The sequence below is a fragment of the Sinohyriopsis cumingii genome, chromosome 11 (assembly GCF_028554795.1).
Source record: "Sinohyriopsis cumingii isolate HCF-2022 chromosome 11, ASM2855479v2, whole genome shotgun sequence".
Lineage (NCBI taxonomy): Eukaryota > Metazoa > Mollusca > Bivalvia > Unionida > Unionidae > Sinohyriopsis > Sinohyriopsis cumingii.
Genome location: NC_142971.1, coordinates 60809145 through 60827169, shown reverse-complemented (window position 1 = coordinate 60827169; position 18025 = coordinate 60809145). Strand labels below are relative to the sequence as shown.

At 31.6% G+C, this 18025-nt stretch overlaps 1 protein-coding gene across 1 annotated transcript in view; it reads right to left on the bottom strand.

Moving 5' to 3' along the window:
• Positions 1-11013: 11013 nt before the first annotated feature.
• Positions 11014-18025, bottom strand: part of LOC149788541 (uncharacterized) — a 45394-nt gene continuing 38382 nt past the window's right edge. The window contains exon 3 of the mRNA XM_089973526.1: positions 11014-17158. Coding sequence (XP_089829652.1) covers positions 16545-17158 — 614 coding nt within the window. The 3' untranslated portion in view covers positions 11014-16544. The remainder of the gene's footprint in view (positions 17159-18025) is intronic.

Sequence of the window (18025 nt, the reverse complement as noted above, 5' to 3'; positions counted from 1 at the left end):
TTTATGCAGTTATGTGTGCGTCACGTGACTAGGCTCTACCACATTTTCTGCATTCATTAACTGTGTGATGACCCCTTGTCACAATACACTGCTCGCTGGAAGGTAAAATTTGATCGATATATATATATATATATATATATATATATATATATATATATATATATATATATATATCCACACAGGTACATACAAATAAAATACAACGAATAATGAGCTTAAAAGAACGATAGCTTATAAGCAAAATAAAGAGAGAAAAAAGCTCTGCATGCTATCCAAAAACCAGAAAAACACATAAACTCTGATTAAAACAATGAGAAAAATTTGAAGATCCTTTTAAATTTTGGAGTCACTCATTTAACTATTGTCCCCAAGAACACATGTATGTTTGTTTTAATTTTAAATGAATATATTATTATTTATTTTTTATATCAATGAAATGGAAACAGTACATTGAAAATTTTCTCTTTTACGTGAATTTCCATGTTAGACAATTTTTTTTCTTCAGTAAATCTGTGGATCTATATTGAAGTCTGTCCAAGAAAAGAATATATATGTATATGTATAAGCATGTATATATATATATATATATATATATATATATATATATATATATATATATATATATATATATATATATATGAAATAGAAGGTGAATAGAGAAGTCCATGTAGAAACAAATGATGCAAGATATGGACATGCCAACACATGAAGGAAACGAACAACCTCTAACAACACAAAGCACAGGTCAAAAATTAAGTATTCACAACAATACTATAACTTAGAACACAGAAAATGTGATCTCATTATACTCATTATTCCCACTATGAAAACAAAGTCATATGGACAGCATTCTTTTGCATACCAGGGCCCAGCAACATCGAATGAATTGCCCACTGAACTTGGATACAAAGACACAGTGATCACATTCAAGAGGGCTCTCAAAACTCACTTATTTCGACTGCAAGAACAAACTTAAAGACCTAATAATGTTTCCTACCTGAAATATTCTCAGCATGTTTTTTATTTTTTAATGTTTTTCTAATTTCATGGTGTTTGTTTTTGTAATCATATCATTATATGTTTTTTATCTTCTAGGTGTTGTCTAATGTTGTAAAGCGCTTAGAGCTTCTAAAGATTAGGTGCTATACAAAGTCCTCATTATTATTATTATTATTATTATCTACCTCATCACATTCAGCATCCAATATCTTGCAGAAAGGCAGAAATTAAATATTGGAATGTATCTCCAAAAATTAGACTGGCAAATCAATAAAGTGGCCAGGAGCCCAGTGAAGGAATATTTCTCTTCTCTGTCATACTTAGAATGATGGAAATGGAATTACCCTTAAATCAAACCAGAACACAGAAAATAGGAAATCATAACAAACAATGGATTCACTCAGCTGATAAATCATCCCCTCACTGGTGATGATATTGATTTTTGGGTCAGGGGCTGATATCACTTATTCATTAAAGGCTGCAATTAATTGCACACATTGGTGTACATTTTATACACTTACCAGTATTTCTTGTGGCTGTGGTGCTACCGTCAGCTGAAGGGTTCTTTTGATGACATGTACATTATATTTCCAGAGCAAATCCTATGTTCAGTGACTTGTAAATCCACATGGAATAGTACAACCATCTGTCCTGTGGAAATTTTGAATTTCGTGCTAGATATGGCAGTTACTAGATACCAGTATGTGTCTAAAGTGTATGCAGGTTTGTTCTGGAATGATTTGCACATTTTAATGAACATGTCGTCCACCAGTTTCAACACAGATTTGGGGGGTGATTTATTGGACTATGGATTCACCTGCTGCGAACATTCAAACCCAGCAGCTTAAGCTGGGCATTTGTTCTTGCATAGGTAACAAAGAATTTACAAGTAGCCCAAATTCCATTTTCCTGCATCCAACTCGCTTTATCAACCCCATATTCATAACTATACTTTTTTTATGTATAAAATTAATGTGAAATAAGCAAATCACATAAATGTATTGAAAAAGCAATTTTAAAAAAATTAATCTATTAATTTGTACCAACTCAATTATGTGATGCTACTTCAAAACATAACTTCTGCAAGTTTTAAGAAAGTGCAAGTTCAGTTGCTATGTACATTTAATTTCCATTGTTTGTTTGTTATTTTTGTTCTTATTTCATTATATGCCATTGATAATAATTTCAATATAACATTGTATTTCAGACTTCACCTTGTCCAGTTCATTTTCTACCAGACCAGAATTACTGATTTTGGTTTTGTATACAGCATGTTTATCTTGGTCTATGCCTAGAACTTTGTAAATAAGTTTGCCATGAATTGCCAGGTCTTCCTGTTGTTTACTACACATTTTATATATTATTTTAGTAACAGACTTCTAATTATAATAGAGATTTAATTTTGTAGACATCATAAAACTTCTAGAAGGAAACTTTTCATTACATAATAGTTTTTGGTTTTTCTTAGAAAATGCTAATTGTGACAGGAGGTTAGATAGAAGACTATATAATCTTGTTTTTCTATAAATTAACTATTCATGCTATAAGCTCTTGAGGCAGAATCAGTTGTATGTATTATTGTTGTGTTCAGAATTTCATTTGGGCTGGAATTTATCTATTCAAATTATTTTATTCAAGTGATTATGATGTGGAAATACAAAGTACTCTCAAAAAAATCCTTGGAAAAATAAAGACTTGAAATTTATAATGAAACTTCAGATAAAGATATATTCTTGGATTTTATTATTGTGATCTAACAAAAGACTGTTGGCACATAGCCACTACACAGGCCACCACAGACACATCAACATTTCCAGCATTGGATTTAATCTGGATTTCTACTAAAATTTATTTAGAACTTTAATCATTAGGAATTGTGTCTGTAATTCTATGATTGTTTGGGATTTAATTTGAAATACTGTAAGTTATTTTGTTATTACATTACCACTTTATATTCTAGGAAAAAATTATTTGTTGAATTTTACAAAGCTTGTTGCTTCTCACATGACATGTTGTATGGACAGAAACTTTAACCATAGCAAGAAAGATGACACGAAAATATACATTAGTGATTATCCCAAGGAAACATCTTTGACATATCTCAAGTGAACCAAAAACATTGTTGGTTTATACAAGGATGAAGTAGCCAAAGAGATTATTTTGGGTTAATGATGAAAATGTATTTGATCAGGACAGATAACAATGAAAAGTAAGTTTGCAAAGAATAAAACTATGACTAATAAGAATCTGAAATTTAAGATACACATAGATTGCTTATTCAACTATAAGGAAAAATTACCAAGAAATGACATTATTCTGATCATTTAAGTATGAGATGTATACCATCAAAATGAACAATGTAGTATTGTATGTAACAATGTAGTATTGTTTGTAACAATGTAGTATTGTTTGTAACAATGTAGTATTGTCTGTAACAATGTAGTATTATCTGTAACAATGTATTATTGTCTGTAACAATGTAGTATTGTCTGTAACAATGTAGTAGTATCTGTAACAATGTAGTATGGTTTGTAACAATGTAGTATTATCTGTAATAATGTATTATTGTCTGTAACAATGTAGTATTATATGTAACAATGTAGTATTGTATGTAACAATGTATTATTGTCTGTAACAATGTAGTATTGTCTGTAACAATGTAGTAGTATCTGTAACAATGTAGTATTGTTTGTAACAATGTAGTATTATCTGTAACAATGTATTATTATCTGTAACAATGTAGTATTATCTGTAACAATGTAGTATTGTTTGTAACAATGTAGTATTATCTGTAACAATGTAGTATTGTTTGTAACAATGTAGTATTATCTGTAACAATGTATTATTGTTTTGTAACAATGTAGTATTATCTGTAACAATGTAGTATTGTCAGTAACAATGTATTATTGTTTGTAACAATGTAGTATTATCTGTAACGATGTATTATTGTCTGTAACAATGTAGTATTATCTGTAACAATGTAGTATTATCTGTAACAATGTAGTATTATCTGTATTATCTGTAACAATGTAGTATTATCTGTAACAATGTTGTATTGTTTGTAACAATGTAGTAGTATCTGTAACAATGTAGTATTGTCTGTAACAATGTAGTATTATTTGTAACAATGTAGTATTGTCTGTAACAATGTAGTATTATATGTAACAATGTAATATTGTCTGTAACAATATAGTATTGCCTGTGCATTTTCTGTGTATACCATTGAAATGAACAATGTAGTATTGTCTGTTATTTTCAGTGTATACCATCAAAATGAACAATGTAATATTGTCTATTTATTTTCAGTGTATGCCATCAGTGTATCAAATGATCAAAGTAGTATTGTCGATTTAATTCCGTGTATATCATCAAAATGAACAATATAGTATTTTCTATTCAATTTCAGTGTATACCATCAAAATGGATAATGTAGTATTGTCTATTTATTTTCAGTGTATACCATCAATGTATCAAATGAACAATTTAGTATTGTCTATTTAATTTCATTGTATACAATGAACAATGTAGTATTGTCTATTTTTAGTGTACACCTTAAAAATGAACAACGTAATATTGTCTATTTATTTTCTGTGTGTGTTATCAAAATGAACAATGCAGCATTATTTATTTTCAGTGTATGCTACATGTATCAAATGAACAATGTAGTATTGTCTATTTATTTACAGTGTGTGCTAATAAAATGAACAATGCAGTATTGTCTCATATGAACAATGTAGTATTGCCTATTTACTTTCAGTGTATGCTAACAAAAAGAACAATTTAGTATTGTCTATTTATTTTCAGTGTATGCTAACAAAATGAACAATGTAGTATTGTCTATGTAGCTTCAATGAAGTTTCCATTGTATTTTTGTAATCCCCCCGCCAAGTACATTATGTATTATTACAGAAATCTGTAGATTGGTACTTTCACATGGTTACTTCCACTATATTTCAAACTGTCAACTGTCATGATTACTTCTACTGATATTTCAATTGTCATGATTACTTCTACTGATATCTAAATTCACACGATTACCTCTAGTGAGATTTCAGTTTACATATTACTTATACTGATGTTTCAGTTTGCATAATTACTTCTTCTGATATTTAAATTTGCATGATTACTTCTACTGATATTTAAATTCACATGAATGCCTCTGGTGATATTTCAGTTTGCATAATTACTTCTACTGATATTTCAATTTCCATGATTACTTCTACTGATATTTCAGTTTGCATGATTACTTCTACTGATATTTCAGTTTGCATTATTACTTGTATTGATATTTAAATTTGCATGATTACTTCTACTGATATTTAAATTCACAGGAATACCTCTAGTGATATTTCAGTTTGCATAATTACTTCTACTGATATTTCAATTTGCATGATTACTTCTACTGATATTTCAGTTTGCATGATTACTTCTACTGATATTTAAATTCACATGAATGCCTCTAGTCATATTTCAGTTTGCCTAATTACTTCTACTGATATTTCAGTTTGCATGATTACTTCAACTGATATTTCATTTTGCATAATTACTTATACTGATATTTTAATTTGCATAATTACTTCAACTGATATTTCAATTTGCATGATTACTTCTACTGATATTTCAGTTTGCATGATTACTTCTACTGATATTTCAGTTTGCATGATTACTTCTACTGATATTTAAATTCACATGAATACCTCTAGTGATATTTCAGTTTGCATAATTACTTCTACTGATATTTCAATTTGCATGATTACTTCAACTGATATTTCATTTTGCATAATTACTTCTACTGATATTTTAATTTGCATGATTACTTCAACTGATATTTCAATTTACTTGATTACTTCTACTGATATTTCAATTTGCATGATTGCTTCAACTGATATTTCAGTTTGCATAATTACTTCTACTGATATTTCAATTTGCATAATTACTTCAACTGATATTTCAATTTGCATGATTACTTCTACTGATATTTCAACTTGCATGATTACTTCTACTGATATTTCAGTTTGCATGATTACTTCTACTGATATTTCAGTCTGCATGATTACTTCTACTGATATTTCAATTTGCATAGGGATTTTTACAAGATTTTCTTCCTCTGGTTTATAGAAAATAAGGAACTTATTGTATGCATAAGTTGATATATATAAATTCTTGTGAGTTACAAGATTCTGTTTCGAAAAAACTTCATGGCCTCACTGTAATCCAATGAAATGGTTAGTTCCTGTTTTTGCTTTCTACAGTACATCATCAAGATTTCCAGTGATCAATTACAACGAAAGTATTGCTTCCTTGGTCAACCATTAACTCTAAACACTTGGTATGTACCGACTCGTAACTCTAACTGTTTGGTATGTATCAACAATAACTCAAAGCACTTGGTATGTATCAATCAATAACAAACCCACTTGGTCTGTCAATACCAATAATCCTCAACACTTGGTATGTATCATATTTTATGTATATTTAATTTGCTTTGTTTGTTAGGTTTGTTTTAATTGTTTTTAAAAAATTCATCACATGCTATTGAAATTTAACATTGTTTGTTGGACTTGACCTTTTCCAAAATTGAGTTCATTTCTGCTTGACCTGAACTGACTTTTTTCTAAAAACAAGTAATACATAGCTAAATTATTCTCTATATGTATGGGTTTAAAATCAGTATGATTATTAATAGAAGTAAATAAGTTTATTTGGGTCTATGTCTAGGTTTTGGAATTTCCTTAGTGTATTTTATATAATCCGGGTTCTGGTTTTTATTTTGTAAACATCAGGATCATTCTAGAAGGTTATTTTCCATTAGGTAATTTTTGTTCTTAGAAAATGCTGTTTGTGACCTGAGGTCAAATAGAGAACTAGATAATATTGCAACTGAGAGGATTTTTCAGTCATGCTTTAAGATCTACCACTTTCAAGTTGAATTATTTGTTGTGTCTAGTATTTCCATTTTGGGCTGGATTTTCATTGCTTCAAATTATTGATTTCAAATGATTTTGTTTTGTTGGAAATACAAAAGTACTCTGATAAACATCTTGAATAGAGACATTCACTGGAATTTACAGTTAATTCAAACCTGGAATTATATTACTGCAATTGAACAAAGAACTTTTGATGCATCAAAACTCTATAAACTGCCACAGACACATCATCACCTTCTGTTTTGAGATTTATTCTAGCTTTCTACCAAATTTCAATCAGGACTTTCAATTTCTAGGACTTGTGTCTGTAATTCTTGGATTATTTTGGGATTTAATTTGCAATACCATAGGGTTTTTTTACTTTTCATTTTCACTTTGTATTCTTGGGAAATAAATTATTTGTTGAAATTTACAAAGCTTGTTGCCTTTCACTCTTTTTTGTTACTAATTTCAAGTGCATAGACTCATAATACAACCAATAACTCTAAGCACTTGGTATGTATCAACCAATAACTCTATCCACATGGCATGTACCAATAACTCTAATAATAATAATAATAATAATGAGGACTTTGTATAGCGCCTAATCTTTAGAAGCTCTAAGCGATCTACAACATTAGACAACACCTAGAAGATAAAAAACATATAATGATATGATTACAAAAACAAACACCATGAAATTAGAAACATTAAAAAACATGCTGAGATTATTTAAGGTAGGAAACATTATTAGGTCTTTAAGTTTGTTCTTGCAGTCGAAATAAGTGAGTTTTGAGAGCCCTCTTGAATGTGATCACTGTGTCTTTGTGTCTAAGTTCAGTGGGCAATTCATTCCACATTGCTGGACCCTGGTATGCAAAAGAATGCTGTCCATACGAATTTGTTTTTATACTTGAAATAATGAGTATACGATTGTCAGAAGAGGAGCGTAAGTATCTTGCTGGTGTGTACACATGGGTGAGGTCGGATAGGTATGTAGCACAGAGAACAAATTTTGTGTTTGATTCTGGATCGAACGGATAGCCAGTGTAGGGTACAGAGCAGTGGGGAGGTGTGCTCTGATCGTGGTACTCTAAGTATGGCTTTGTCTGTCTCAACCAATAACTATATCCACTTCTTATTTATCAACCAATAACTCAAACCACTTCGTATGTATTAATCAGTAATTCTAACCACTTGATCTCTATCAACCAATAACTCTAACCACTTGATATCTATCAACTAATAATTCTAAACACTTGGTATGTATCAACCAGTAACTCTAAACACTTGATATCTATCAACCAATAACTCTAACCACTTGATATCTATCAACCAATAACTCTAAACACTTGAATATCTATCAACCAATAACTCTAAATACTTGATATCTGTCAACCAGTAACTCTAAACACTTGATATGTATCAACCAATAACTCTAAACACTTGGTATGTATTAATCAGTAATTCTAACCACTTGATCTTTATCAACCAATAACTCTAACCACTTGATATCTATCAACTAATAATTCTAAACACTTGATATCTATCAACCAATAACTCTAACCACTTGATATCTATCAACCAATAACTCTAGACACTTGAATATCTATCAACCAATAACTTTAAACACTTGATATCTGTCAACCAGTAACTCTAAACACTTGATATGTATCAACCAATAACTCTAAACACTTGGTATGTATCAACCAATAACTCTAAACACTTATCCTATTTATCCTCAGGAGCTACTTGTATCATCATCACATTTTCATCTTTGAGTAACCACTTTCTATTATAAGTCTTCTTTGACAAACTTTTGAGTTACTGCTTTCTATTATAAGTCTTCTTTTATAGAGAAGTTGAGTAACTGTTTTCTGTTGTAAGTCTTGTTACACAGAGAAGCTGAGTAACCACTTTCTATTATGTCTTCTTTTACAAAGAAATCGAGTAACTGCTTTCTATTATGTCTTCTTTTACAGAGAAGTTGAGTAACTGCTTTCTAAAGCGCTCACTGTTACAGATCACTGCCATCTCACCTTTGTCTGCATGGGTTCGAGTCTCAGATTTGGCCATTGTGGGTATGTGAGAAAGCTTGCCAGTAGCTTCTCATGGGTTGGTGGTTCTTTCAGGGATTTTTCCGGGTTCTTCCTCCACCATTTCTACTAGCTGCCATGTATAGCCTATCTTATGTTGAAAAATGGTGTTAAACCCTACAACAACAACAACATTCACTGAGAAGTTGAGTAACTGCTTTCTTTTGTAAGTCTTTATTCACAGAGAAGTTGAGTAACCACTTTCTATTATGTTTTCTTTCACAGAGAAGTTGAGTAACTGCTTTCTACATGTGAGTCTTTTTTCACAGAAGTTGATTAACCACTTTCTATTATGTCTTCTTTCACAGAGAAGTTGAGTAACTGCTTTCTATTATAAATCTTCTTTCACAGTTAAGTTGAGCAACCACTTTCTATTGTCTTCTTTCACAGAAAAGTTGAGTAACTGCTTTCTATTGTAATCTTGTTACACAGAGAAGCTGAGTAACCAGTTTCTATTGTCTTCTTTTACAGACAAATTGAGTAACTGCTTTCTATTATAAATCTTCTTTCACAGAGAAGCTGAGTAACCACTTTCTATTAGGTCTTTTACAGAGAAGTTGAGAAACTGCTTTCTATTATAAATCTTCTTCCACAGAAGTTGAGCAGATGATAACAATGTAGCAAAGAAAAAGTCTTTGTATTCAGTTGTTATCAGATTTAGTGCAAACAATGTTTTACCAGATTTAGTCATCCCATAGGATAGCATTTGTTGTTGTTTTGAATGTTAACTTAGGCATCAGACACAAAAAAATACACAGGTTGTGAGCATCACCATTTTTTCCAGTTTAGGTGTAAGTGGATACCTTAATGTAAAATGGCTTCTTTGGGACTGCTACCATGTGGTATGTTATTATGTGTTAAGGTATTCACTGACTTATGTGATTTAGACTTGCATGACTTCTCCATTAATGCAATTTCATTTTATATTTTTATTATTTAATTTTTCTAGTGAAGACTAAAAAATAATGAAAGTATTTGGCTGAAAAAAAAAATAGGATTCTTAAATGGCTAAATGGAATGGAATTAAAGTTAATTGATTGACATATTTTGCATTGAAAATTAAAGGCAGTAAAAACCAAAAGTTTTGAGTTAAGCAATTTCGAGTGTCACGACCACTGTTGAGAATGCAACTGTCAAGTTACTCAGGGGTTAGCTTTACTTCTCAGATGATGTCATTCACAAAGTACCGGCTGTGTTAACTAGGGGCTAACTAAGATCAAGTTGTACACAAAGCACAAGCTGTGTCAATTGGGGATTAGCTTTACTTCTCAGTTCAAGTCATACACAAAGCACGGACTGTGTCAGTCAGGGGTTAACTCAGATAAAGTTGTACACAAAGCACCGTCTGTGTCAATCAGGGGCTAACTAAGATCAAGTCGTACACAAAGCACCGGCTGTGTCAATTGGGGGTTAACTCAGATCAAGTCATACACAAAGCACCAACTGTGTCAATTGGGGGCTAACTAAGTTCAAATTGTACACAAAGCACTGTCTGTGTCAATCGGGGGTTAACTCAGATCAAGTCATACACAAAGCACACGCTGTGTCAATCAGGGTTAAGCTTTACTTCTGAGATCACGCCATACACAAGCATTGTTTTTGTAAAATAAGTTAACACCTAGGTTATTAATTTCTGTGTACATGTACTTCATTATTCGTAAAAGAATGTAACTGGTAGTTTCTATAGTGTGGTATCTCAGTAGCATTATGTATATTTAATTTCTATTGTTTGTTGGATTTTCTCTATGATTATGTTATGTGTATCTATACTTTGTAATTGATCTTAGTCCAAAATCAAGTTAATGGTCTACATGACTAGTGAAGTTGTGTGTGCATGTGTGTGTGTGTGTGATGTATGCATGCGTGAGCGTGTGAGTGTGTTCATTTATAAAGTAGCTTCTACATTTATTTTCCTTGGAAAATGTTAACCTAGAACTCTTGCATACAATGAAATCAAAATGAGCAAAAGGAGGCCAAACTTGATAAATGAGACTCAATGAATAAAGTACTGATGAATCAGCTTATAACTTTATTTGGCTTCATCATTTCCACAGGATCCAAGTTGTACATTTTACAAACAGAGCAGATGAATTAAACAAAAAAATAAACAATGAAATAAATAAATAAAAAAGCAAGTCATTCACACTTGATATAGAGTTCATAAAGTATTAATATTGATTTGATTTTTGTAAACAAACTGCATGCATAATGATATTAAACAAAGCAAACTCTTTTTCTCTGCAAACAACACATTGAGGTGATCTGGTGTACATACACTGTATAACTGCTATTGAAACAAAATAAATCACAGCTGAACTTGTTTTAAAATGACATTTAATGTAAAATCTTGTGTATGTGGGGAAAATAGCTATACAGTAAAAATACTAAAAGTACATTTTACACAGTAAATAATGCATTATGGACATTTTGCCCAGCAAATAATACTATACGAATGCTTTGTACAGTAAATAATGCTATCAGTACACTTTGCACAGTAAATAATGCATTAGTACACTTTGCACTGTAAAAGTGTATTAAGTACACTTTGCACAGTAAAAATGCATTAAGTAAACATCGCAAGTAAATAATGCATTGTGTACACTTTGCACCCTAAATAATACAATATTTACACTTTGCAAACAGTTATACATGATGTTATCACAAGTCTAAGAAATTTTTATCAATAGCCATTAAAAATTCTTTCAAAGAACTAATTGCATCATGCAAAAAGGTAAGAATTAACAAAAATCGCAAAAAAGTAAAAATGCCTGTGGACGGAATTTATGATGTGCATTGTTTCACATTAGGAAACCTCATGCTAGAGTGACTTTACAATAATAATAATAATAATCTTAATTTAATGTGGCTTTCATATTCTACAAGTAACAATAGCTGCTATCAGCTAATTTTTCCACAAAATAAAGTTCAAACACTCTGATCTGAGGCAAATTGCATTGTTCAGAGTCACTTGATACAGTCTGTTGGGACTGCGGTTCAAACTCAGGACTCACTGACTTTGAATAGGATGTTACCAACTAAGCTACCCATCTGCAAAGTTTAAAGGTAAGGCCAAACTTAAATTTAAGTCTAGATTTAAGTTCTGTTGATGAAATTGAGGCAAGGTCTCCTTATGTCTGAGTTCAGAGAAAAATAAATTTTTGTAAACAATTATCCAAAATTACAAGGCATTAAAAATTCTACTGACAAATAACTTTTGTGTATGAAAACAACTAGGGTCCAAAGGTATATAGAAAATATGGTACGTCATTGTTTTATATATTTGTACTAATGAAAATAAATAGGGTCCAAAGGTATATAGAAAATATGGTACACTATATTTGGTTGAAGGTCATTGTTTCATATATTTGTACTAGTGAAAACAGATTGTAACTGCTAACGTAAGGTTTAACAAACTATAAATAATGCTTAGAATAATATTTTATGATCATGGTTTTTAGGTTAGTATGACCTATTTTGCTATAAAATAACTACCTCATAACCTGCAGTGGAAGACATAAATGTAACTCTGGCTCAAACAAATATGTGTGTGCATGTTTAAGAGTCCTAAAAGTGTATGATAGAAAACCATTTCATCTAAACATAAAAAATTCATTTTGACCAAATATATAAAAGTAACCATATTGTCTGTAATTTTTCTTAAACTTTTGATTTACTACTTTCTGTTTTGGATTATTCTACGTACAAAGCATTTGCAACTTTAGTACTGAAACAGCTTGTAGGCTAGTTGACTTTAGTACTGAAACAACTTGTAGGCTAGTTGACTTTAGTACTGAAACAACTTGTAGGCTAGTTGACTTTAGTACTGAAACAACTTGTAGGCTAGTTGACTTTAGTACTTAAACAACTTGTAGGCTAGTTGACTTTAGATAAAAAGATGACAGTTGACAACAAAGCTGCCAGAGGACAAGTTGCCTTCCAATGTCTTCCATCAGCTTTTAAACAGCTTGTACTTGCTTCTATATTTTCTTACAATTATTATGCACACCTTTTGAATCAAGTGACAAAAATGGCTGTAAATTCAGTTTCACATCTTTGGTCATTACAACATTCCAGTTACAGTTAATCATGTTTAATACTATATATACAAGTAGATCCTACAGTGAATAGATACAATATATACAAGTAGATCCTACAGTGAATAGATACAATAGATACAAGTAGATCCTACTGTGTATAGATACAATTAGATCCTACAGTGTATAGATACAAGCAGATCATACAGTGTACAGATACAAGTAGATCCTACTGTGTATAGATACAAGCAGATCCTACAGTGTATAGATATAAGCAGATCCTACAGCGTATAGATACAAGCAGATCATACAGTGTATAGATACAAGCAGATCCTAGTGTATAGATACAAGTAGATCCTACAGTGTATCGATACAAGTAGATCCTAAAATGTATCAACACAAGCAGATCATACAGTGCATAGATACAAGCAGATCCTACAGTGTGTAGATACAAGTAGATCCTACAGTGTATATTTACAAGCAGATCCTACAGTGTATAGATACAAGTAGATCATACATTGTATAGATACAAGCAGATCCTACAGTGTATAGATACAAGTAGAACCTACAGTGTATAGATACTAGTAGATCCTACAGTGTATAGATACAAGCAGATCCTACAGTGTATAGATACAAGCAGATCCTATAGTGTATAGATACAAGTAGATCCTACAGTATATAGATACAAGCAGATCCTACAGTGTATAGATACAAGTAGATCCTACAGTGTATAGATACAAGCAGATCCTACAGTGTATAGATACAAGTAGATCCTACAGTGTATAGATAGATACAAGTTGATCCTACAGTTTATAGACACAAGTAGATCCTACAGGATAGAGATACAAGCAGATCCTAGCGTGTATCCAATACAGACCATGCCCACGTAGAGTAATGGAATTTGTACAATATATTGACTGTCAATATAATAAAGCTATACAAAACAAAAAGTATGAAGCAGTACAATCAAGAAATAAATACACAGAAACACAATGAAACAAAAAGTATGAAGCAGTACAATCAAGAAATAAATACACAGAAACACAATAAAACAAATTTCTACAGATACTGCAGTCTTTCAAAACTGGAATTATTTTTTTATTACAAACACATTTAATCATATACACTTGATTCCAGCACTTGATCCAGCTGTTCAATCCGTATTTCTGTATCATGTACCCAGACTAGAACTGCTTAGGTGTCTTCTTTGATGTCCACATGTAGATATTGTTAGACACCGTGAATGAATCTTTAATAAATTTTTATTTGTAAAGCTAATATATTTCAAAAGTGTACAAGAAGGCCTATGTAATAAATAGAAAACCACGTTCATGTTTGGTTCTGAATCAGGGGAAATAATTTGTTTGATATAGCTTATGAATATGTTGAGTCCATTAATCTGACATGCATCCTTATGCTGTAGCAAACTCACTCAGAACAAAACACACATGCAGTTTTGGTTGTTGTTGTTGTTGTTGTGGTGTTTAACGCCAGATTTCAGCACATGATAGGCTGTACATGGCGGCCAGTATTAATAGTGGAGGAAGAACCCGGGAAGAACCACTGACCCACGAGAAGCTACTGGCGAGCTTTCTCACATATCCACGTTAGCCAAATCCTAGACTCGAACCCACGCAGACATAGGTGAGATGGCAGTGATCCATAACGGAGAGCGCTTTAGACCACTCAGCCACTCGGAGCCCCCCATGCAGTTTTGGTGTATTTATTTGGAAAGACTGATCTGTTACCAAGTGGTGGTTTAACTGATGTTTAGTGAAAACCATGGAAATGTAATTACCATTTTTACATGCAAACCATACTTTATTTTGACAATTTTCAAAGGAGCATAAAATCTGTATAAAAAGTTATTTTTCTTATTCATTTATAAAGGTTGAACACTTATAGAAAAAAATCTGTAGATATGAACACACCAATGAAATTAATATGTAGCTAACCCAAGTGTCATTGGCATCATTCTACAGTAAAAGATCAAATATTTTGCAGAAAAGTTAAAAGACTTCTTAGCATGTACTTGGAGAAATAAAAAGACTATTATATGTACTTCTCAGTCTTTCAACCCCAAATTTCATTCCATTTGCTGACTGGTTTCAGTCTTTTATTCTTCTTAGTTCTGACAGTAAAAGTCAACAAATAAACAACCAGTTGAATTAGTCAACTCTAATAGCAAAAGTCAACATTGTTTCAACACATGCAAATAAAGTAACAAAAAATATTATAGTTCCTGAATCGAAGTCTACATTCATCTAATCAAAAAGCAAAAGGAAAAACTTTGTTATTTTTTAAAAGTGTATTAGGAATGAAATTTAAAGCTAAAAATTGCTTGAGAATCTTGGCATCCTTCAAATTTTGTTATGTGATATTAGCATTGTATAATTTATTCAGGTCTGATGTTGTTTTTTCAATGTGAATTTTGGATGAGAGAAAGCTCTGAGCATAGGCTTCACTTTGATACAAACCACTTTGATAATATGAAATTATGATGATATGAATTTGTGCTATGAAATTACGATTATATGAATTTGTGGTATGAAATTATGATGATATGAATTTGTGGTATGAAATTATGATGATATGACTTTGTGGTATGAAATTATGATAATATGAATCTGCAATTTGAAATTGTGATAATATGGGGTGACTGCTACATACTGTATATTAGAACTTCATTAACAACAAATCTTTAAATAACTACAGACGTAATGTCTCTCTCTCGAGTAAGTTGAAGTAACTATGTAACAGATCGGTCTTTCCCATACAGATTTAATTTGTGTGATACACATGCAAATGCTAATATACAAATAGAACACTTTATCTTCTGTCTAAAATTTAAATGGATGGTCATAATTGTAATACACAAATAGAACACAGTCTGTATAAAATTTAAATGGACGGTCATAATTGTAATATACAAATAGAACACAGTATCTTCTGTCTAAAATTTAAATGGATGGTCATAATTGTAATACACAAATAGAACACAGTATCTTCTGTATAAAATTTAAATGGATGGTCATAATTGTAATACACAAATAGAATGCAGTATCTTCTGTCTTAAATTTAAATGGATGGTCATAATTGTAAACATTTCTTTATGAAAACTTGAAACATACAGCAAAGGTTTATAAACAACAATAAATCACAGCCTTTGAGAATAAAATAACATTTAAATTTGGCTTTATTAAAAATGAAACTTCACCGAGGTACAGAATGCTTTTCAGTAATCCAATTATCAGATATCAAAAAGTTAATGTAAATTTTTTTTATTCTTTATTCACTTTCAGCACAAAGGATATAAAATGTTTGAGACATGCATTAATTAACATTTAACTAAAATAAGTGATTTCAGATTAAAATTATACTCAAAGTCTGATTTCAAATTGAAATTATACTCAGAGTCTGAAGTAAAATTTATGATATGTGAAAATACTGTTGTAACTTAATTTTGTATTTGTGAATATTCTACAACTGGTTAAAATAAACAGTCCAGGTCACATGATAGCACAAAGTTTTGATGTGGGTACTTCCTGTTTTGCTGTACCATTTCTTTCCAACTTGCTCTCGGCTTCTCGTAACTTTCCTTTTGTTGAATCAAGCTCAGACAGAAGAGAGTGGATTCTTTTGTCCTTGTCTTCATGTTCTTTGGTTAGTTGCAGTAATTTTTTTTGCAGCTCCTGGACTTTCAAATCATCACCCAAACCTTTTCTTAAATCGTCAACTTCCTGATGTAGCCCTTTAATTTCTTTTTCTTGCTCAGCTTGTGTTTTCATCATCTGCTCCTTTTCTTGACTAAAGGTGGTATATTTATGACTTATATCAGCATGCTCAGATTTTAACCTCTCATTTTCCGTCTTCAACTTAACATTCTCATCCAAAAGTTTATCAAAAGCCTCTTTCTCTGCTGTTTGATTCTGAAGTGTGGATTCCAGAACTTCGTCTTGCTTGTCTTTTTCATCTTTTTTTTCATCTTCTTCATTCTTTACTTCTTCTTCTTTCTTCCTTTCTTCTTCCTTCTTTTCTTCTTCCTTCTTTTCTTCCTCCTCTTTTGTTTGCTCACCTCTCTGATCTGCTTTTTCAACCAGATCATCAGTGACTAAAACTGAACCTGAAAGTTCATTAAAACTGTTATTTGTAGTAAAAAGCAAACAGTTTAATAACTGAGCCATTTTCATAAATTCAGTGACAAAATCAAATCAATTTAAGCCATTTTTTCTCAGTAATAACAGTAAGTATATTTACCATGTATAATGATAAAGTTGCGCTCGCTGCATTAGAAAGGACGCGAATTTCATGAGACAATTTAATTCACCTGATGATGAATATCTAGCTGTAAATGATTAGAATCAAGTTGCTTATCCATGCCAGGGAGCCATGGCACTTCAGTTGCTCATATTGATGCCAGATCACTATCAGGTTTTTTTAACTCAACACCATAAGAAGTCTTCTGGTGAAAACTTCAAGTCAATATGAATTTTCATTGAGGAACAGCTGTAATAAGATTTTCAAGATAGCTGCTTTGGTGGCCATACTGGATGACCATTTTCATTTAGGACCAACTTGGCAATATAAAAAGTCCTTTAGTGAAACCTCCATGCTTATATGATATCTGTTCTGGAGACAGTGATAAGATAGTTATGATGTACACTGTGACAGCTACATTGGGTGTCTGCATGGCAGTCACATTGGGTGTCAGGGTGACAGCCACATTGGGTGTCAGAGTGACAGTCACATTGGATGTCTGCATGGCAGTCCCATTGGGTGTCAGAGTGACAGCCACATTGGGTGTCTGCATGGCAGTCACATTGGGTGTCAGAGTGACAGCTACATTAAGTGTCTGCATGGCAGTCACATTGGGTGTCAGAGTGACAGCCACATTCACAGTCTGAGTGGCATGCTTTCATTTAAAAGGTATGAATGTGTATGCAAATTTTCATAGCAATCCTTCTAGTACTTCACAAAGAGTAGCAATAAC